This window comes from Neovison vison, chromosome 3 (genome assembly GCF_020171115.1).
Source record: "Neovison vison isolate M4711 chromosome 3, ASM_NN_V1, whole genome shotgun sequence".
Taxonomy (NCBI): domain Eukaryota; kingdom Metazoa; phylum Chordata; class Mammalia; order Carnivora; family Mustelidae; genus Neogale; species Neogale vison.
The window spans coordinates 161,936,454-161,960,273 of NC_058093.1; the positions used below are offsets into that span (position 1 = coordinate 161,936,454).

A 23,820-nucleotide genomic window follows, 5' to 3' on the forward strand; every position below is an offset into this window, starting at 1 on the left:
AAAAGTCCCCCAAACAATCCCATTAAATAATAGGCAGAGGACCCGAATAGACATTTCTCCAAATATCTGACATACATTCTCTGACATACAGATGGCCAGCAGATGCATGGGAAGATGCTCGATGGCAGGAATCATTAGGGAAATGCAAATAAAAACCACAAGGAGGTTATCACCTCATACCTGTCAATGTCTAGACTCAAAGTAACAAGAAATAACAAGTGTTGGTGAAGATATGTAGAAAAAGAAACCCTCGTGCACTGCTGGTGGGAATGTAATTTTATGTAGCCACTATGGAATATGGTATGCAGGTTCCCCAAAAAATCAAAACTAGAAATCCCATGTGATCTAGCACTTCACTACTGGCTAACTACCCAAAGAAAATAGAAACACTCCTTTGAAAAGATATATGTACCTCTATGTTTATGCAGCATTTTTAACAATAGCCAAGATACAGAAGCAACCAAGTGTCCATCAGTAGATGAATGGGCTGTGTGTGTTTGTGTGTGTGTGTAATGGCCTATTACTCAGCCATTAAAAAAATGAGATACTGCCATTTGATACCATATGGATGGATCTAAAGAGTATTATGCTAAGTGAAATAAGTCAGAAAGTCAAACACCATATGATTTCACTTATTTGTGGAACCTAAAAAATGAAACAAATAAAAGCAGAAACAGACCCATAAATACAGAGAACAAACTAATGGTAGCTAGGGGGATAGGGGATGGCAAAATGGTTGAAGGAAAGGAGAAGATACAGGCTTCCAGTTATGGAATGACTGTCACAGGAACGAAAGGTACGGCTTACAGAATATAGTTTCTGAATTTAAAATTGGTTTGTACGGTGGCAGGTGATAGCTATACTTTAGTGAAATGGCAACCTTCAGAATGGGAGAAGATTCTTGCAAAGGCCCTAGATGATAAACTGTTAGTATCTGGAATCTAAAGAATTTAATAAATTCAACACCCCCCCAAAATAATCCAGTTAAAAAATGGGAAGACATGAGTAGACTTTTTTCCAAAGATTGCATACAGATGTCCAACAGATGCATGAAAAGTTGCTTAACCTCACTCATTGTGAGGTAAACACAAAATCATGATGAGCTACTACCTCACACCTGTCAGAATTGTTAAAATTTATACCACAGGAAACAACAGATGTTGGCAAGTATGCCAAGAAAGGGGAACCCTCTTACTCTGTTGGTGGGAATGGAAACTGGTGCAGCTGCTCTAGAAAACAGTATGGAGGTTCCTCAGAAACTTAAAAATAGCACTACTCTATGATCCAACACTGCTAGATATTTATCAAAGATTACAAGAATACTGATCCAAAGGGGCACATGTATCCCAATGTTTATAGCAGCATTATCAACAACAGTCAAATTATGGAAAGAGTCCAAATGTCCATTGGCTGATGAATGGATAAAGAAGAGGTAGTGTGTGTATATATATATATATATACACACACACACACACACACACACACACACAATGGAATATTACTTTGCCATTAAAAACAATGAAAACTTCCTTTCTGATGGAGGCATAATACTCCATAGTTTTATGTAGCAACATGGACGGGACTGGAAGAGATTATGCTGAGTGAAGTAAGTCAAGCAGAGAGAGTGAATTATCATATGGTTTCACTTATTTGTGGAGCATAACAAATATCATGGAGGACAAGGGGTGTTAGAGAGGAGAAGGGAGTTGGGGTAAATTGGAAGGGGAGGTGAATCATGAGAGACTATGGACTCTGAAAAACAATCTGAGGGGTTTGAAGTGGCGGGAGGGGGTGGGAAGTTGGGGTACCGGTGGTGGGTATTATAGAAGACACGGATTGCATGGAGCACTGGGTGTGGTAAAAAAATAATGAATACTGTTTTTCTGAAAATAAATAAATTGAAAAAAAAAAAGAATAAAACATTCTAAGAACACACACACACACACACACAAACCCCAAAACTAAACTAAGTTTGTTGGTTTAATTAAGATAAACCTGTCTAAGTTATCAGCAGTAAGTATGAAACTTTTTTATTCTGTGGAGGTTTACTGAAGGTCAGATAAACCATGTTATGTCTGTTGCAGTTTGTTAGCAATAAACACATGTAATGGTTAAAAAAGAAAACAAAAAAAAACCACAATGAAATCTTGCCATTTGAATGATGTGGGTAGAGCTAGAGGGTGTTATGCTAATAAGCAAAATAAGTCAAAGAAATACCATACAGTTTCACTCATTTGTGCAATTTGAGGAACAACACAGATAAACATAGGGAAAGAAAAAAAGACAAACCATAAAATAGACTCTTTTTTTTTTTTTTTTAAAGATTTTATTATTTATTTGACAGAGAGAGATTACAAGCAGGCAGAGAGGCAGGCAGAGAGAGAGGAGGAAGCAGGCTCCCCGCTGAGCAGAGAGCCCGATGTGGGACTCGATCCCAGGACCCTGAGATCATGACCTGAGCCGAAGGCAGCGGCTTAACCCACTGAGCCACCCAGGCGCCCCCATAAAATAGACTCTTAACAATAGAGGACAAATGAGGGGTTGCTGGAGGGGAAGTGGGAGGGGATGGACTAAATGGGTGATGGGCTTTAAGGAGGGCACTTGTGATGAGCACTGGGTGTGACATGTATATAATGAATCAAATTCTTCTAATATTACACCAAATGTTAAGTAGAATTTTAATAAAAACTTGAAACAAAAGTAAGCTAGCATAGTGTTGAATCACAGTGTTATACACCTGAAACAAATATAACATTGTATGTGAACTATATTTTGATTTAAGAAATACATCAAAAAATAAAGTGAATTATGGATATACATCTTCATTTAATTAGAATTTACTTATAACTTATAAATAACTTATAAATCTTCCCCCAAACCTTTAAAAAAAAATCAAATATTGGTTTTGGTGGAGTTTAATTTTTCTAACATTTTCTGTTACCATGAAATACCTCTTATTCAAATTTTCAGAATGACTATAAAGTCTGCATAATTATGGTTTTTAAAACTAGTCAAGTTTTCTGATTTGCTTTAACACTTGATATTCAAATCATTTTCTCTTGAAACATCTATTGTGTCATTCTTTTTGCTTGTTTTATTAACTGGCCCCTCCTCCAGAACGCATACTTTTTAATGGCTTTGTTATTTGAGCAAATCTCCAAGAATATTTTCCTTGACTTCATTAAATTTAACATCTTCATAAAATTTGACATTTTGCTTTACATTGATTGTTCAGGTTAAGCTAAGCCAGTCAGGTATGACATTGTCTGAATGAGGCAGATAAGAATCTTAGTAACAGGGGTGTCTGGGTAGCTCAGTCAGCTAAGAGTCTGCTTTCTGGTCAGGTCATGATCCTGGGGTCCTGGGATTGAGCCCTATGTGAGTCTTCCTGCTTAGCAGGAAGTCTGCTTCTCCTTCTCCCATTTCCGCTTCCTCTCCTCCTCCCTGATCCTCGTCCTCTCTCTTGCACACACACTCTCAAATAGATAAATAAAATCTTAAAAAAAAAAAAAATACTGGGGCACCTGGGTGGCTCAGTGGGTTAAGCCGCTGCCTTCGGCTCAGGTCATGATCTCAGGGTCCTGGGATCGAGTCCCGCGTCCGGCTCTCTACTCAGCGGGGAGCCTGCTTCCCTCTCTCTCTGCCTACTTGTGATCTCTCTCTGTCAAATAAATAAATAAAATCTTAAAAAAAAATACTAGCAACAAACAAAAAAAAGGGCTGTTTAGGTAGTCACTAATTTTGTTCATTTTTGGCTTAATTTTTTTGCTTCCCTACTCGACCTCTTAACTTGGAAGATTTGAGTAATATTCAGCAAAAAGAATTCCTTATACTTTTAATTATACTTAATCCTGATCCTGTAGATCTAAAAGACTCCAAGATAATGGAAGTCAACTTTCTTCCAGAAAAATAACAAAGGTGTGAATGGCTTCTGAGCTATCTAGAATTTGCCTGTGTTAATAATTAGAAAGAAAGTGAAAACTATATATTAGTTTGGAAGCCTTTATCTCTGAGCCAGAGGTAGAGAATAATCTGTGAACCATGGTGTTAGAATGAAATCATAATCTTTTTATCCCAAAAAGAACTTGAGCCCTAGCCTCACCCTTTCTTAATTCCACCTAAAGACATTAACCAGCCACTTGGCTTGTCAGTAAAAACATCATAAAATGTTACAACTTCTAATAAAATAATGATCAACTAGACATGACATATCTACATAATTGAGGCAAGTCCTTTCTACTTTGTTTTATAAAGATTTGTACTGGTCCTGGGATACTTGAATATAAAGGGTAAAAAATCCAAATTTAAAGTTGGTTCATCCATAAACCAGAACCCATTATGTCATGATATTTTCTTAATCCATTCAGAACTTTCCAAATGCACTAGTTGCTATTGATTTGCTTCCATGCTTTTTCATTAATTCCTGTCTATGCACGCAACATCCCCGTATCTCTCCCTTTCAGCTTGCTATATCAGCCTTGGGATTTTGTAAACAGCAGAATAAATGGAAACTAACTCCCGCTAGGAAATCAAGGCTTTAAGGCTGTGGCAGAAGTGGAAATAAGTCCCTCTCAAATGTCCGAGTTCTTGTGTGCTAGTCTTGTCTCTGTCCTACTTAGATTACAAGTGAAGCTGTTCCCATTTCCTGAGACATGCCTCCTCGCTGGCAGGAGTCCCCTTCTCCCTTCGGGTACAGGGTGAAAGGGGTTGGGTCTTGACCTGTTTCCACAGGCCTCAAGAAGGAGGAACAGGATAAAATAACATCCCTTGTTTCAGTTCAGGAATTGAATACTATTATATGAAAAGTTCTCTAAGAAAAATCTGTTTAAATCATTTCAAGTAAGAATTGCTACAATTCTTGAGCATGCCTTCAGCTAATGTCCCCAGTAATGTTTATTCAAGGATTTTAAATGTATTACTCATTGCAAATTTAATAGTTATGGTTCTTACCTTTCATTAAGTAGTTGCTATAACAATGAACACTTAAAACCTTTATAACACCTTAAAAAAAGCTTAATAATCCAAGAATTGATGGAAAGTATTTTAAAAATCTTTAAGACATTTCTGTTAAGTAAATTATTTTAAAGTAAAAATGTACAAAGAAATAAAAACTTACAATATGTTGTCAAAAAGCAGACCTATCTGATTTGGTTTAATTATATGTAATATAATTGGTTTAAATTATATGTAATAAACGTTTGGACACCTGAATGTTTTAGGCAAATAAATACAGAAGCAGCTTTAACAATACCTAAAGCACTATCCCAGGTCTGGTTTCTTTGTGGAATTGTTTGTACTGATCATTTACTTACTGCATCCTCCTAAAACTAACTGCTGTCTAATATTTTTAAATACTAATTTTTACTAACTTAACACATATTTTAAAATACTAACCAACATGATAGAAGAAAAGCATTCCCCTGAAATAAAAAAATATGCAATTCACATCCTTACTATGCCACTTAAAAGCTGTTGAATTGCAACCATGTCATTGAACTCTTCTGTCCCAAATTTCCTTTGTTCTAAATGGAGGAGTTTGTAATCTGGAGTCCTTAGCATCACAATCTAGAACGTTTCCACGTCTGAGTAGGTGGGACCTAAAATTATTTGTTAACCAAGGGTGCAAACACAAAGTATTTGCAAGTCCCAACATTTTACACTGCTGCAATAGCTGTAGAGTAGACTTAAAATCGAGTTTGCCGAAAAGCACACATTAGGAGTAGGTCTTCTTCAGGGTCTTTCCACAGAAAGAGGTGATCGTCTGGACAAGGAGTCTGAGAAAACTCAGCCACTCATTTCATATCATGTTGCTCTTTGGTATTTCAGAGAGCTGATGTATTTGATTAAAGGTATCAGTAGCTTTTCACAAAAGAGTAAGTGAATTAAGTCAACAATTTAATGGTCATGTTCAAAGTACCAGAACAAAGATTGTTCACATTAATTTTGGGATTATTTTTTCTAGGACCAACGGATCTCAGCATGAAGAGGCAGTTGGCAACTAGCTCAGGATCCTCCAGCAGTTCAAGCTCCAGACCCCAGCTGAGTCCAACTGAAATCAATGCTGTGAGACAGCTCGTTGCAGGATACCGAGAATCAGCTGCATTTTTATTGCGTTCTGCAGATGAACTGGAAAATCTTATTTTACAACAGAACTGAGTCAAATGACGATCCTATTCACTGAGGTCTAAATTTGCAGTTTCCACTAATGACATTTAGATTTCCCAGCAGAGACGCTTCTGGTCTTACTGCACAGTCTTAAGAGAAATACTTCCATTATGCCCCATTGTCCTTGATCCATAAAGTGATGTGTTAAGGTGCTTCAAAGGAACTCTGACCTCTGAAGTACTTGAGATACTGTAATGTGTCCAGCCTACTGCTTTATGTTTTAGTTTCTCAGCATAAATATCTGGGGCAAAAAAAAGAAAAAAAAAAAAGCTGTATATTCTTAATTCAAGGATAAAACAGAAGAAGTTTGTGGTATAAAAAATAGTTCAAGATCCAACTGAAATATTAGTGGAATTTACTACTGACTTACTGGACAGAAAGCTACAGTATCTGGCAAAAAAAAAAAAAAAAAGCCAAATTTCTTGTTGCTACAGGATATAACATCATTGAGAAGGAGCTTGTATTTTAAAAAAATATATATATGTAATTTTTATAAAAAGACAAAAACTTGTTTTTCATTCAAAATTGTCATTTTTACTTTGGTAACTTTTTCATAGGTCCTAAAAGAAAACTGTTTTGAGAAACTACTGTAAGTACCTTTTCCACATCCCTTTGCCTTCTCCTCTTTCCAAATCCTTTCTACAAAAAATAACAATGCTGGAAAACAAACCCTTGCTACGTTCTTTAAATCATCACATCGGGAACTACTTCCACGAGAAGCCCGCGTTTCTGCACTCGCGCTCGTCATGCCTCTCAACGTCGCAGTTTCGCAATAGAGGTTTTCATCACAGAATGTTTTAATATTAAAAAAGACATATCATTGAAAAAAAAAAAAAATCACACCTTGGTTCCTTACAGCTGCTCACCGTGGATTGACGCTGCTGTGTTCCGGGCACGCCTCCAGCAGCAGTTGGATGTAGATGGCTGAATGTTAAGAGGTTGCAAGTGACAATCTGAAAATTTGCACTCGTGTGTAGTTTTTCTTTCTCTCTTTCAGAAATAGTTTCCAAAAAGACCATTACCTCTCCTGATAGGATTTGTATAATTTGCAGTTCTAGGTAATGAATTACAGTGATGTAAAGAACTCTCAGTGGACGCAGCTGCAGCTTTTCCATGAACTTTCCCTTCCTCTCCCTCTCCCCTGACTGTTTGCCCTTTCTTATTTTATAGTGTTGGATACACATGAATGGTGTTTTCTTTGTGCACTGAGGCAAGCCTATTTTTTAAATATTTAGGGAGAAGTACATCAGTTTATGCTTCTTGTACAATTATCTTTCTGTTCTGCTTTGGTTGGATTACAAATTCTTTGTGCATTCCTGAATTTGCCTTATTTTATGTAAAACTTATGTCATTCAGTTTTTGATAATGAGTTTAAGGCATCAGTGATATTTCTTATGTACTTGTTACATATAGTTTTTCAAGTAATGACTGTGATTGTGACCAAGTAATGTGCACTTTTTCTTGTAACTGTGGACATTGCTATGCTTTTTCTTCTAGTGTTTCTAGAATTACTGTTCCTGACAGTTACGTAAAACAAAAAAACACAAAAAAAGAACTTTTGTGATACTGTTGGTGAATATAATGTGAAAAACTTATTGAAATATGAGTATTTTGGAAATACATAGATGCACAAACATCTTTTAAGGTGTGGATTTAGAGTTTGCTTATTTAAATGAAAATTCAAAAAAATCGAGGGCTGGTATAATTTTATCTGTTTTGTTTGGTTTAATAAACAGATTTCTGTGTAAAAATAATGATTGTGAAAACTTCCAAACTTTCTGAAGGATACTATGCTTTTAGCAGTTGGCTTTGAAAATATGCAGTGCCATTTTGTACCCAGCATTTAGTATAAGGACGGTTAACCTTTTATCTGAGGATTATCCCAAGATCCCCTAGGGTCTCAACATTGTCTAATAAAGAATTTTTCCAAGACAGGGTAAGGGAAATTAGCAAACCAAGGATATTTCGTTTGATTATTTAAATCTGAGTTAAGAATTTCTTTTACTCCTCATTTTTATATAAGTAATTTGGGTCTTTTAGTCACTCCTGATTTAACATTTTAGGAGAAGCATTTCTCTGTTCGTAGTGCCTCTTTCCTGCTTTGATTTTTGCTGCAGTCATCTTTGAAGACTTGGACATGGTTGCCATTTCAAAAAGTAACCAGTTTGAGTTCAGCATATACATAAAAATCCTTAAGAGTGATCATGAAGCAAACAGAGTAGAAAAGGGAAGTTCCAGCAAAGTGCTCTTGTTTTCATTACATTCCTACCTTCAACTAGAACTCCCAGGCCCTCCTACCAAGAACAAAATTCCCTCAAAGTTTCTGCTTTTTGAACTTTTATAGCAAAGAGAAAGGGTACTAGGACTCCCACTGTTTCCCTGGGAGAGCTCAGAGGCCATGAAGCCACATAAGCTTTTGTTTCTCTTTTTGCTTTAGGACTTGTGCCTAAAAACACCAGGGTCCTCTTTTACACTGGAAGAATCCACGCCCCTTTATAAAGCGTTTCGGAGAAACTAGGTGCAGGTTCGTATTCTCATTCTACTGAGGGGATAGGAAACATTCATAAACACAGAGATCAAACAGAAGTTCCTGCTACTTCTGCCGGTTGGCTTCTCATACAACAGCAGTGTCTTGTCAGATGTGTGTGACTTTATCACACCTAATAAGAAAACATGACTTGAAATGACCACAGAGAATACAAACATAAGCAGTTACTGAATTTTCTTAAATTGTGTAGGTCAAGTAACAATACTCAGTAGAAAGGTCATTCAGCTACAATGATAGCCACGAATTACTGATTATTGATACAGGAAGAGCCATTTTATTTCCTTTTCACAATAACTGTGGGCAATGAGGACAGCCACAGTCCCTTTTACAAAGGAAAGCAAGAAGTTGAAATCACTTGCCAGGAGCCCGGGACAAAGGCTGCAGCCACCCTTTGAACCCAGACACATCTGATGCCTGAGCTCCCCTCCTGGTCCCTGCAGTCTGCTGCCTCCCAGATGCTTAATAATGGTCTTCTACCCTGTGACTCAGAACCAGATCTTTATAGTAAAGTTGAGCAGTTTTGCACGGTAGATAATAGCTATTGAAAATGCTCTTAACATCAAAGCATTTGACTTAACGTGCCCAATTTTATCCTGCTTCTAGAGGTTTAATTTCCTTTAAATTACATTCTCTACAAATATCTAGAGCATCAATAAAACTACCACTGATGAAAATCAAACACATAAGGCAGCAAGGGAAGGCAGTGACTTTTTAACAATGAAGGGGGCCAGTAGTGTATCTGGTAAGGAAAGGTGAAAGTCAGTTACCAGCTGAATCCAGAAAAGTTAAGTCCATTCACTTTAGATTTTAGTCTCAGATATTATACCTATGTACTTAGCTATGCTGCTATTATAATCTTTACACCATTAATACAAATATTCAGAAATTAATCTTTGTATGCCAAAAATATTTTCTCATTTTGTACAGCTCAAGTTTCAAACTTCATAAAAAAAAATAAAATAGAGCAGGTATTAACAATGTGTTAATTAACAATAAACTGTGTAACATGTTAATTAACAATAAAAAAAATAGAGCAGGTAGATATTACCAATGTGTTTCAATGTGTTTGAGATGCAGTGTGGCAAAGTAAGGACTGAGCACAAGATAACCTACAGGAGCTTACTATATTCACTGGAGCTCATCTCCTCCAAGATTGTGAGGGAGATAAGGTCAATCATGTTCAACATTTAATTTTATTTTTTGATTTAAAAATAAACTTGGGAAGTACAGAAAGAGGACAGAAAAATAATCATCCCAGCACCAGCTGAGAACCATCATTTTATAGCCTATCTTTCAAATTTTCCCTAAACAGATATGTATTTATTTGGTTTCACTGTCCTACGGTGTTTCCTCATCTACTTTTCTAGTCTAACAATATAGCGTGAGTATTTTCCACACTATGGGTTATTATTTTTAATGACTGCCTAGCATCACATTGTCTGAATGTATTAGTGTTCTACTGCTGCTGTAACAAAGGACAGCAGACACAGAAATTTATTACAGTCTCAGGTTGGAAGTCTCACTGGACTAAAATCTAGATTTTGGTAACAATGTTCCTCTCTGGAGGCCCTTGGGGAGAATGTTGCCTTGCTTGCTCTGCTTCTCAGACACTCCTCAACTGGTATCCCCTGCTTCCATCTTTAAGTCCAACTGACTTCTTCTGCCCCCCTTCCACATTTAAGGACCATTGTGAGTAGCCTGGGACCACATAGATCAAACAAGATCACCCCTTTATATTAAGGTCAGCTAATTAGTAACTGTAATATCCTCTCCAAACATAATTCCTTAACTTGACATGTAACAAAACTAAAGTACCTTAATTTCTTTTTAAAAATAACTCTTTGTGCCCAGATACTACAGGTGCATTTTCCAGTAACCTATAGTAAAGATATTAAATCAGCAGCACAAACTTTTTTCAAATAATTGTCAGCTGCCATACCACACTTATTATTTTTTTCCTGTATAAAGTATATTATCTTGGAAATTTTAATGGAATTTTCCTCAAATGTCTCACATTCAAATTAAGTGTAAAGAACAAATAAATATGGTAAAAGTACAGCTCAATCATCCAAGGGATATTAAACAAAAATACCTCTGAACATTTTCCTCTGATTTCTTAGTAGGTGGTTCTGCCTAAGAAATTCCCTGATCCATGTTTGAGAGGTCTCTAACTCATTAGCCTGGAGGGGGTACATGAGAATCCAAAGCCTAACTAAATTATTTAAGTAAACCAACTGCATTTATAAAACTTTTAGTGCCAATTACTAGTGGTGTTTTATTTGCCTGAACAAGTGATATATTTAACATTAAATGTTATTAGGTGACACATTTTAAAAAGGAGGGTTTGGCACTAAACATATTGAATTCAAGATAGCAGAATTAAAACATTTGCTAGGACACTATTTTCATCTACATGTCAGAATTTTTATTTTCCCTTATTTACTGTTTTGTTTTTTTCCTTTAAAGACTATCCACTGAATGAAAGAAGATCCAGATAATTCAAGGCCATTTTTAATGCCAGAAGAGAAAAAAAAAATAAAAGCACATAAAAGCATAGACCACAGAAAGCAAATGCTATTACTAACAGTGTGGGATTGGTGCTGGTTTTTTTCCCTTGAAAGTCCTGATTTCTTTTTTTTGTTTATTGTAGAATGAATTAGTCTGCCCATGATAAAGGTCTTCTACTTATTGAAGTATTCTGTTATGGTAACAGAACAAGTGGCCAGAGATTCCAAACAGATTCTTCTTAGTTCCTTTGCTGACAGGATTCTAAAGTCTGCCATGAACTACTCTCTTTGAAGTAGCATGCCTCTTAGCTCATTTTATTGTCTTTCATTTTAATGAATATATATTCTTTGACCTACTATATGCTAGACATTACACTGTCATCCAGAAAGAAACTTTCTGCTTCAAGGAGTCCCATCTAGTGGAGGAGAGGGACAGAGGTACAGGTAATTACAATACAAAGAGATAAAGATTAACAGCATAACATGTAATGATAGAAACATGTGAGACTGGTCAGAGGAGAGCACAGACCCTGTAGCGGAAGTAGAGAAGTAGGCTGGGTCTGGCTGGTCACCAAGACTGGAGCTTGCGGCAATACCTGGCAAAATTGTTGGGCATGTTTGGGGAGGAAAGAAGAAGAAAGAGGTGTCAGAGATGGGCGTTTCAACTACAGGGCACAACACCAGAAGAGGAGAGAGGAGGTAGGGAGTTACATGTTATGCACAGTAACCCAAGCAGCTTGGTGTTTCTGGATGGTAGGGTTCAAGAATGGAGACAGACTCCTAGGTAAGAATAAAGGAGTCCTATCCTGCAGAGCCTAGCCTGCCATGCCAAAGCTCTGGGCTGTGTCCTGCAGAGGCTGAAGAGGCACTGGTGGATTAGAGGAGTGGTAAGGACTGTGTTGGTTCTGCTTTTGATTGTTTGACTGAAATTCTGGGGAAGGAGATGGACTAATGCTGGATCATGGGACCTCCCTTCCCAAGAGAATTAAGTAAAACACCACTAGTTTAAAAAATAGCAAAAACAAACAAAACAAAAACATGTTACAAGCACGCTAACAAGGAAGGAATGGCTTTTTCCTATAACCACGGAGAAGTGGGAACCAGGAAAATGCAGCAAATGTCACAAATTAATGTGGCTTGTTCCTCAGGAGACAGATCCAAGGAAAAACAGATAAATAGGAATTTTGAAAAAAAAAAAAAAACAAAAAACACTCCACTATGAACTCCCTAATTTGGAAAAAGTGAGAACGAGGGGTGGGTGGACCGTTCAGGCAAAGTATGTACACAACCCTTCAAGAATGCAAATCCCTCCCTGTCCTAACCAGTCTCCCAAAGTAGAAGCATTGGGAGAACTCGCCATCTTGAGTGTCTTTCAGCAGACAGAGAAAGGCTGAAGAGCAACAGCAGGGAAATGCTGATAACCTGGGCAAATTTTCTATAAGAATAAGATATCAACCAACACCCTATCTTCCTGTCCTGTCTTGTTTTTTCCTTTACCTCCTCCCCACCCCTAACTAACAACTTGGTGGCCAAAACTCATGAGCTCCATTTCTTGCAGGATTTTTTCTGAGATGGAAACAAGCAAAGCTGTCAGGGAAAGGATAAGGCATCAGGAGAAATGAATGAAAGACTCTCACTGCCTCTGTCAAAAGTGAGGTTTTTAAAGACCCATCCTGAACTTGGGGAATTTAGAAATCTTTAGACTAATTCTCCATTCTCAAATCTTGATTGCATAAAGTCCTATCCAAGTAGAGTTATAAATCAAGGATATTGGAGAAGAAAATGACAGACTGAGGCTTACATTTCAATGGTGACACCTATTAGGACAGACAGTGAAACAATGAGCATATCCCATAAATAATAAAATGTAAAGAAACAGCATGACATCTAGATATCCGGCCAATATCCATGAGTGGAAGACAGCCAGGCAGACAGGAAAAAGAGTTCATAAAAGTTAAACATGCATTTGAAATAAAATATCTCCCAATATATAATTTTTTCTACAAAAAAATGCTTTATTTACAACAAATTATGAGACCAGGGAAATAATTTTTTACTTCATTTGACAATTATAACAATAACAATGGCACCTATGACCAACCTTTCATTGTAAGGAATCTTTCCTCAATAGCACCGAAGTACAGAAATGTCTACTACTGTGCACATTGTTGCTCTATTAAGAAACAGGAGGGATGACTTCTACACCACACCAGACCAAGGAGAACCATGTAGTGTCTCTGGAGTTTGGATAAGAGAGCCTCAAAGTTGCTCTAGAGAGCTTGGCATTGGAGAAGGGCTGATTTGGCATGGATATTGCAACCTTGTAACATAATGTACATGGTAGAGTTTTGATTTGTTTTACTGGTGAAATGAAAATTACTCATGAGTTTTGTTTCCTTTGGAAGCTGTGACAATGTGACAGTTCATGTATCACATGGGTTCTATACTTCCCATGCCAAGAGTGGAGTGTGCTGGACTTCAGACCAGCAGGAATGGGATGCCATGCTTGTTTCACTCCTAAATCAATTACTCTCTTTCTCTACATTATTATGTAGCTTGGCTGCAGCTACTGTCAATGCCAAAGATCAAATTCCGTTTTCTACCTAAGATCTTTCAATTAAATAGGAACTCATACTTTTGAGTAGTGCCTTCGATGTCATATTTGCATAGGATTTTGGTCTCTCTCGGAACTCCCCCACCCACCCAGGATTTAACAGTAGGTCCTTTGCAAAGCCACTTGTGGTCTGGGAATCTTCGCTCTTGTTCTACACTTATGGGCAGACAAGGATGGGTTTGCTTTTGCTACTTCTCAGTGCTCAGACTCCCAGCAGCCCACTGTCTCCTGCTCTTGGGACCTGGGTGAGTAACTGCAGAAGGCTTAGCCACAGCAACCTCATGTCTAGACTGGGTGAGGCTGAAGCCTGCTGCATGAGGAGGAACAGCCGGAAATGGAAAAGACCTTTGTGAATTGTGGATCTGCCTGCATATACCCCGGGGAACCTTGCTCAGCGGCCAGTGCTTCAGGCCAGCAGCACAGTCTCCTCGTTCATCTCACCATTGCTGCTGGTGCGGTGGTCGAAAAGTCCAGCTCAGCTGACATTTGAAAGGAGTCCCAAATATAGAGACAGTCACGGATGCTCAGAAAAGGGAGCCCAGCTCAGCTTGGCGAACCAACGCCGCCCATCTTTTCTCTCCCTCTGTGCTACCTCATCTAAGTCCCCTCAGTACCTCACTGAATATTTAGCAGAATAGAATAAACTGTGCAATATTCTTAATAAATTACCCAAGTATTGGCACTTAATGTTTAAAAATGTTTAATGGACAGTTTTGGGAGTTTTTAGAAAGAACCCCCATATATATTGATTTATTTGATCCATAGTATAGGGAAGACAGAAGATTTTCAAATCAATTTCTGAAACTGAAGCACAGAGTGTTGTGAGACTTCTCGTTATTACAGCCAGAAAGAGAAGCCAGGCCTTCTGATTCATCCGTGCTTTCCCTGGCCCCCACCCCAGGACTTTGCATTGCATTTTAAAGAGTGGTTGCTCTCATGTGTTACAAACCTACACTATCTAGGTTTTCCTGCTCATTCACGATACCCATCCTTTGACACGTCCCTAACCTCAGAGACATTCAGACTGGAATATCTTTTGATTTTCTCTCCTTTGCCTGTAGGTTTGTCTTTTTCTTAATGAAAATTCATTAGGAGAGTCATTCAAGCAGAATATATGAACCACAGAACCCCCACGCTCTTCTGGCGTCAGAGGGGGGAGATTTAGATGGAAGATTTAGATGGAAAAGAAATATATGTGTACGAAGAGTCCGCGAGCCAGCAGGACGATTTTAGCATCAGGCCCTGGGCTGGCAGCCCCTGGGCTGGATCCGTTTGTCCATGTGTAAAATGAGAATAAGCTCTTTTACAATATCAACATGGCAGTCAATAGGAAGATAGAGCAGGTTTTGAGGTACAACTAAATAAAACTTAGAATCTCAGAGTGCTATGCCTTCTGGCATTTCCATTTGAAGCCTTGGCAGTGTTAATTGTAAAAGAATAGAACAACTCCTGCCAGACCAGTATAACCAAATGAAAACGAAAACCTAAGAGCCTGTCCCCATGTTTGACAGGAAATGTGCTGCTCAGCACTCCCTGACACTCCTAGGCAGAGAGTAATAGACCCGAACATTCCAGAGGTAGCCTGTACCAGGGCTCCGCTGGGTCTCCACGTGCATTAAAAAGCAACAGGAGTCAGAAAAATGAGGCATATTTGAGCCAGACCTAATTTTCAATCTGTGTGCTCGCTCTATTTTAGAAAGTTATTTAGCAATTGAACGCTTGAAGAAAAACAGCATCATACAGAGTTTCAATTCATATTTAAATCCTGGGAGGTTTGCTTTTCTAATTCTTTAACACTATAATCCAGACAAACCCTAAACCCACTTTTTTTTTTTTTTTTTAACCTAGAACCACATTTGTTATGAGGAGTCCTCTCCCTCTTCTTCTCGCTGGGCTAGAGGATGCTCTTCAGGCCCCATCCCTTCCTCTGTCAGTCACCTCCACCCTTAGCATTAAAACAATGCCACTAATACTTTCAGAGTACTTACTTACTATGAGGCAGGAGCTAAGGGTTTGCCATGCATTAGTTCTCAAGCTCACTGTGAACTTAGTCAAGCATGTATTACCCCCATTTCGTTCCTGGGGAAAAGGAGGCATCAGCAGCTTAACAACGTGGTCAGTGCAATACACTGCTAAGTGTTGACGACGTGGTTTGAGCCACTACCATCCCGCTCCAGAGCCCATGATTTTGGCCATTCTGTCGAAATGCCAGTGCCACGTAGTCCGTATTTCTAGAAGAGCTCCCTACCCAACAATAAAACTTCAGCTCTTGTCCACTCTTTTTTTTTTTTAAATGAGAAAGTAGAATTGGTGCAGGATTGGCTACATTGTCTGTGGTATCAAACCAAGAGCAGGTGCCCTAGTCCATAACAGCCAGTGTGCCTTGAACGGTTCTGTGTCAGCTTTACTCTAGCAGATGTAACTTCTTACCCTTTTATCGCATATAACAGAGGGTAGCATTGCCTCATTTTACAGATGAGAAACTTATAGTGTAGATAGGAAAAATAAGTTTTTCTGACGCTGTTAGGCTAGAAAGTGGCAGAATCTACCACGCTACCTCACCTCTCTTAATTTAGTTCCATTAATGAAAAATTTAAGATTTGCATAAAACCCTATGATCAGAAAATTAAATGAGCTCTCTATAAATACAAACACATGTCAAATTCCTAGTCCCTTTAATTCTTTAAGTCCCCCAATTACACTTTTTTTTTTTTGCCATGAACACCATCTTTATGCCATTCCACATCTGATTCTAGACAATTCTTTACCCTAGAGAAGTATTTCTGAGAACAGAGTCAAATGAGTTTTGACTAATCTTTTATCTTTTTGTGGGGCAAGGACAGAGGGAAGTACACAAGGGATCTATGTTCAGTTGTGAAAATGCTTAGGCTTTCTCTCATGATTGGTATAGGACACCTGCTTGTTCTCCAGTCACAAAGAATGGTGGCTTCTAACAGCTGGCAGGTGTCTGTCAGCGGGGCCAACCCCCCCAGGACAGGTGTCTGTGGGCGGAGCCAAGCCCTGAGGGCAAATGAAGGACAAGCTGCACACTTCCTCCCCTGTGACTCCTCCCCTCCCCCAGCCCTCCCATACTTCCAATTCCCTCCTTTGCAGCTCCTTCTCCTGACCCTCAGTTCCCCATGCCCTTCCCCGTGCCCTTCCCTGGGTGTCAAACTTACTAGGTAAGGCGATAAGAGGTAGTTCTGTGGTAGCAGAATGGCCTGGCCAGAAGAGAAAGAAGAGGCTCTTTCTCTGTCACAGAAAGAGCCCAAGCTTTATGCCAGTCCCTAGCTCTCCAATGGCGAACAAGTATTTGAGGTAAGGTCTGTTCACTTCATTCTGGGGTGGGGGAGGAGGGCGCGCATCGGACCTAGGGACTCTGATGCTGCAGCGGTCTACATAAGCAACCCCACATCTCAGCCTGTAATGCCTCATGGTTATAGAATCAAAACTCAAAGGACAACCATTCACCAGCAGCTAACTAGGCTTTAAGCGATCCTCAAATAATTGCTTTGCTCTGCTTCTATATTTTCTCCACGAAAGTCTTTCCCCTCACTCCTGTTGGTGGAGCGCACCTAACCGCCTCTGGCTTGGTGCTGCCCTATCAAATCAAGTCTTGTTCAATAAACTCAAAATGTTTCCTAGGCCTCAATTTATTTTTAGCAATTTATATGTGTTACAAGTCTGGGCTCCTGAGCACCACCACAGCTGCATCTGAATCAGAACACAGCCCTGCAGGGGCGGGTGGGCGGACAGTGTATTTGGGGCAGAGCAATTGGCCACAAGTGATTCTGAGGCAGCTTCATCATTTCAGAACTAGCCAGACCAGGACAAGGGGGGAGGTGGGCTAGTAGGGGGGCATGTTTGAAGGAAAATTAAGTGACACCCTGAGAGCCCAGGCTTATAGTATTCCTAAGAAGTTGAGAAGCTTTGAACCCCATGACTATTTTCCTCACAAATAAATCGCTCTCTCATCCCCAAAATTCCACTTTATCCCTGAGCAGCTCTGCTCTGACAGAAGGACAGCCCTGAACCATGCACTACTTCTGACTTCTAACAAGAAAAACCTGGGGGTGTGGGGGGGGGGAGGAGAGTCCCTATCTCTCCAACAAGCTAGAGGAAAGTTTCTGGCACAGGGACATAACCGAGTGCTTTTTATCACAGAAAAAGTGCTAACATGAGGGCACCTGGGTGGCTCAGTCAGTTAAGCGTCCAATTGATGATTTCAACTCCGGTCATGATTTCCAGGTTGTGAGATCGAGCCCTGTGTGGGGTTCCCCAGTCAGCAGGGGAGTCTGCTTGAGATTCTGTCTCCCTCTACCCCTCCCCCCACTTGCACATGTTCTCTAGAATGAATGAATGAATTAGTGCTACATTTGAGCAGTTATAATATATCCCAATTACTGTACTTTTATCAATACAGTGATATGTATATTTGTTCCAGGACAGGGTCATAAATTTTGGCCAGCTGGCCAAATCCAGCCTGCTCACTGTTTTTATAAATCAAGTTTCATTGGAACACAGTTGTGTTTATTCACTTACATCGGATCTATGGCTGTTTTCACATGACAGTAGTCAAGCAAATACAGCAGAGACTGGATTCCCCACAAAATCACCAATATTTACTATCTATTTATAGAAATTCTGGTCAACTACTTGTCTAGATTATATTATGGGCCAGAACTATCCCCTCCTGTATATGCCAAGCTCTCTAGTAGGCTCCTTTAATCATTTATCTATAATGTTCCCAATAGCCATTGCTAGTTATATTATGATCATGATCTTATAGGTGAGGAAAGAATCTTCGGTCAACTGATGTGTCTAAAACAGACTACTGGTATCACAACCAGAACTCAAACACTGTTTTGTTTTTGTTTCCCAAGTCTTTTATGAGCTCTTTTAGGAAAATAATCACCATGTTATATTTTCAGTGGGAAAAGCAGTTCTCAGTAACAAAGCAGGCACCTAAAAATGAGCTATGAGAAAGCAGCCCATATAGAATTTGGGGATGGCCTCCTAGTCTAGAGAGGCCTTCCTGAGCACCTAACGCTCTCCAACCTATTTCATTTTCTAACGGTCATGAGTGCCTACAAGCATTTTATTCCATCAGCAATTTCTGTGTGTATCTTCTGTGTCCTTTCAGGGGAAGGCAAGCTGCTTGCTCAGAGCTTTTGTACCATTCACTTCTGCATCCTACGGTCCGGAAGAAGGCCAGGCTCAAGGACAACTGCAAAACCCTTCCTATCGGCTCCCCCTGACTTAGTAGTAATCATCTATAATGTCTTCTTTTTTTTTTTTTCTTTTTTTTAAAGATTTTATTTATTTATTTGACAGAGAGAGATTACAAGTAGGCAGAGAGGCAGGCAGAGAGAGAGAGGAGGAAGCAGGCTCCCTGCCAAGCAGAGAGCCCGATGCGGGACTCGATCCCAGGACCCTGAGATCATGACCAGAGCCAAAGGCAGCGGCTTAACCCACTGAGCCACCTTGTCCTAAAATACAACACCTGAGCTTGAAGTATATAGTAAATTTCCATTTGCTTATCTACGATGGAAAATCCTTCCTTGAAATCTGTGCAAGCATATAGGTATCCTGGAAGAGAACTGGGCTACGTGTTAATTTGTTACACTACAGTATTTTGCAAATGATCACAATCTCACTTTGTGGGACTTAATTAATCAGAACATATATATCAGAAGAAAAAATAACAGCTTTTTAATTAAACAGTAATTCCAAAGGAAGGGGAGACTGCTCCTCATTTAACCCCTAAGAAGTTAGTTTACAGATTGCTACATCCTGCCCCCTACTGGGAGACTAACAAACAGTAACTAGCCAAAAGGCACTTGAAGCTTTTTTATCTGGAAAAAAGATTTTTTCCCCTTTGCTTAAATAAACTACACGTTCAATTGCTTTTTACCCTTCTATTCCTTTCTATTTCCAAAATAAGCAGTGAAGCAAAAGGAACAGATAGCCACCAGTGAAATATAGACAAAAATATATATGACATGATTTGAAAACAAGATACTCTTTTATTTCTGTAGAATTATTTAAAGTGGGAGCAGTTTGATAATTAGCTCTACACAAACGCACCATATGACATTACTTCAAGGAATGTAGTTGTAAGGATGAAGTTAAACGTCTAAAAATCAAACTGAATATTAAAAGGCAACACATATTCATATTTATTTAGTATTAACACATTTCAATTTCTCTCTTTACTAATTTAGTAAATTTCACATATAATATGATAGTATATAGCTACAATCCTTGATTTAAAAAATGTATAGCTTGGGATACCTGGCTGGCTCAGTCGGTTAAGTGGCTGCCTTTGGCTCAAGTCATGATCCCAGAGTCCTAGGATCAAGTCACGTGTCCATCTCCTTGCACAGAGGGAAACCTGCTTCCCCTCTTCCTACGCTCCCCTGCTTGTGCTGTCTCTGACAAATAAAATTAAAATAAAAAAAAAACTTTTTTAAATTAAAAAAGTGCATATCTTGTAGGATACCTTCTTTTATAGACAAGAATATTTAACCTTTCTTTTTTGCCTGGCTAAATTGGTCCTTTCCCAAGTCCATAGCTCACCCTCCCAAACCCCATCTCTATGTGGAGATAAAGCAAGGCATCCCTAAACATTACTCAGTGCTCTTCCAGATAATACCACCCTACAAACCAGCATTCTGACCTCTCTAAGTATAGGAATTTACTCCATAATCTACAATATATATTTTTAAGCATTGGCTCACCTGTGCTAAGTTATGGCATTATAAAGCAAAGTGTGTACACCTTTAAGTTATAGGTTAAAATGGTATTCCCATAATTTTGAAGGTAGTGACACAAGAAGTTGCCATGTGGAGAATGTGTTATTTCTTTTGTAAAACTGGGACCAAGTTATTGATTTTCATTTTTCTATTACATTACCCATCCAAGGCTAAACTAACTACATTTTTCTGAAACTCAGGGCAAGAAAAACTTATCTCTTGGTGTTCCCTTACTGAAGAGTAAGAAGACTCATTGTGGTTAAGAGCATAAACTCAAGTCAGATTGCCTACTTCGGTTTCCAAGTGTCATGTACTAGCCACGTTACCTTGGGCAAGTTACTCACCTTCCTTTGCCTCAGTTTACTCATCTATAAAACGTGGTATCAACACTACATACCTCAGGGTAGTTATGTAAGTAAAAGAAATTCATACATAAAAAGGCTCTTGGGATTGGGCCTGATGCAGAGTAAGCACTCAAAAAGACGTCAGCGGCAATTCATATCTTTTCTGCAGGGGACCCTGTGGACAGGAGCCTCAGAGCTGAATGCTCCACACTTTCGTTGTAACTAACTCATCCCAGACACCTGCTTTGTCTGTCTCCTTCTCTGATTTACTTATAATTGTTCTGTGTCACTTGTATTAATCTAAGCTGACTTTAAATATTTTAAGGAAATAAAGATTCAAATTATCAGTAGATTAAATTGAACCTGGCTTCTTTGACCAATTATTTCAGACCAGGTTACTTAATTTTCTGCTTTGTAAAATACTCTCAAATTAGGTCATATAAATTTCAGAAGGCACATCTTAGAATATGGTTATCTTCCATAGGCAGGAAAATCCAGAATTTAAAATATCTTGCTTTCATATGAACCTTCTTCGATGGCACACATGGCTGTTAATGGTTTAATAAATTCATGTAAATAAGTCTTAAAACGTTAAATGTGCTGATGAATTTTCATGCTTATTGACACATGGATAAGGAATAGAACAGAGAACGGTTATAGTCCATTGGCCCGGAGCTTGGAATAAATTGAAATCAAGCTTCCAGCAGAGTCCAATTCCAGTAAAGAGTATATGAGGGAACCCAGTATGGAGTTCAAGTTCCTCAGAACAGATTGATCTGGCTTGCATGAAACTCTTAGAGCCCTCCTGGGAGACATATGCATAACACTTTTTCAAATGGATAGCTGTCCTCGGAACTTAAGTTCTCAAACACAAGTGGGAAACAAAGGCTGTCTTTACCACCCGGAGAGAACCCCTCCAGATGAATGAGGATTATTCCTCCAGGGTTCTATTCTGGGTACCTAATTGTTGAGGATGGAACGTTTGGGTTGCATAACAAGAAGCATTAGTTTCATTGTTCTGCGATCAGTGTTAAGGAAGTATCCCAAAACGTCTGAAAATAAATTTGAAAGAGTTGAAGCACAGAGGAAACTGATGGGACACAGCTGTCCCATCAGGAATACTGGGAGTGGGGATGTCAACAGGGTTACTAGCCAAAGAAGAAAACAACAAGGAATATGCATTATCACTGTTGACGATCAGCCAGCTGAGCTGGCGAAGGGAATCACTCGGGAATGCTCACAGGTAATGGTTAAGGCATTTTGTGAGAGGAGTATAAAAAGAAAGTGTTGGGATTCCAGTGGTTTCACTTGGGGGAGTTCAAAGACAAATACTAACATCCTTCCTGTCCTGGTTATTATTCTTAGACAGTGAAAGCTGGAAAGTTATTTGCAGTAATAAAGAAGATACAGGTACTACCTTCCTCCACCAATTGTTAAAAGACACATACTTGCAATTTGAAGTCAGCTGTCCCCACAAATGGTATCTGTGCCCCACAGTACACTGAAACAGATCTCTGTATCTGTTCTCGCAACACAGAAGGAATCCTGTGGCACCAAACATGTTATTCATAAAGTGCATTTACTGATCTCATATGGCAGATGGGCATAGGGAAAGGTTACAACACAGAATTATTAGAAATTTATTTAAAATGGGCCTGTTTTGTATAACTCACTCTTTATAGTACAATGTTATTTCTTTCCTTCTCAGCCTCATTAACTTTTCTCTTTTCCCTCCTAGAGTCCCCCTACTACTCAACCAACCCAACTCCAGTCTCTTTTCAATACCCTCAATTCTGCATATCATCACCAGCATGGAATGACTCAAGATAGACTAATTTAATCCTTGCAAAGACCCAGTGGGTTAGGTTTAACTACCACCATTTGCATCTTTATACTTGAGGAAATGCACAGAGGTGAGAAAAGTTGACCAAAAACTACATAGATGGTAGAGTCAGACATAGAGCAGGGCTGTCAGTTGCAGACAGCTGAAACTACTCTGTGCTTTTAGCCATGGACACTGCTTCTCACACTCTAGGTCCCATACTACTCAATGAACAAAGGCTAGCTGCTCAACAGGATAAACCTGCCCCTAGGAAGCAATACAATTTTATAAATTTCATTTTTATGCTACAAGATATTAAATAAAGTGAAAGACTCCGCATATAGACACCCCCCCCCCCAGCCATTGATTAACTAACTGCTTCTTGGCTTTTCTGTAATCGCTCGCCCTTCCCCTGTTAGACCCCTCCCCCAGTTAATTGTTTAACCACTCCCTTGCCTTTCTGTAACCACTTGGCTTTTAGGGGGTGATACTGGTCTCCTGTTTCAACAGGATACCTTATGCGCATAGTCACATAGGCAAGGGGGTCGCCTAGGTACGTGGGCCTAGTCACGTAGGCAGGATGTTTCTCTGCTGAGTAATAAGGTCCAACTCCCCCTCCTCACTCCCCCTCCCCACCTTTCTCTTCGCTCGCCGGGGTCCTTCAAAGCCAATCTACAAACACCGAGTATGCCTTACATTCAAACCAGCCAATAAGAACCTTGTAACTATGTTTCTGCTTCTGTACGTATGCTTTCGCTTCCCCAAACCCCATAAAAAGGCCCTGAACAAAGGGCTGGTGCGCGAGTCTTCCTAAGACTTGACCGCCCGCAGGTACCTGTGTCAACTCAATAAACCTCGTGCTGTTTGCATCTGATCAGTGGACTCGGCTTGGTTTTTGGGTCCGGGGGTCTCCTCCTGAGAAGGGGTCCATTCCGGGGTGCTTGGAGCCCCGGGGGATCTTTCAAAAGAAGTACACAGAGCAACTGTAACTTCCTGAAGGAGGGACTCTTCAGTAAAGTCTACAGAGGAAGTAAGCTTGTTGGTTATGAATGCTTTCTGATAAGC

At 39.3% G+C, this 23,820-nt stretch overlaps 1 protein-coding gene across 4 annotated transcripts in view; it reads left to right on the forward strand.

The window, feature by feature from the left end:
• Positions 1 to 6,601, forward strand: part of NOL4 (nucleolar protein 4) — a 402,455-nt gene extending 395,854 nt beyond the window's left edge. For all 4 annotated transcript variants that reach the window (XM_044243197.1, XM_044243198.1, XM_044243199.1 and 1 more), the window contains one exon: positions 5,963 to 6,601. In XM_044243197.1, coding sequence (XP_044099132.1) covers positions 5,963 to 6,156 — 194 coding nt within the window. In that variant the 3' untranslated portion in view covers positions 6,157 to 6,601. The remainder of the gene's footprint in view (positions 1 to 5,962) is intronic.
• The last annotated feature ends 17,219 nt before the right edge of the window (positions 6,602 to 23,820 follow it).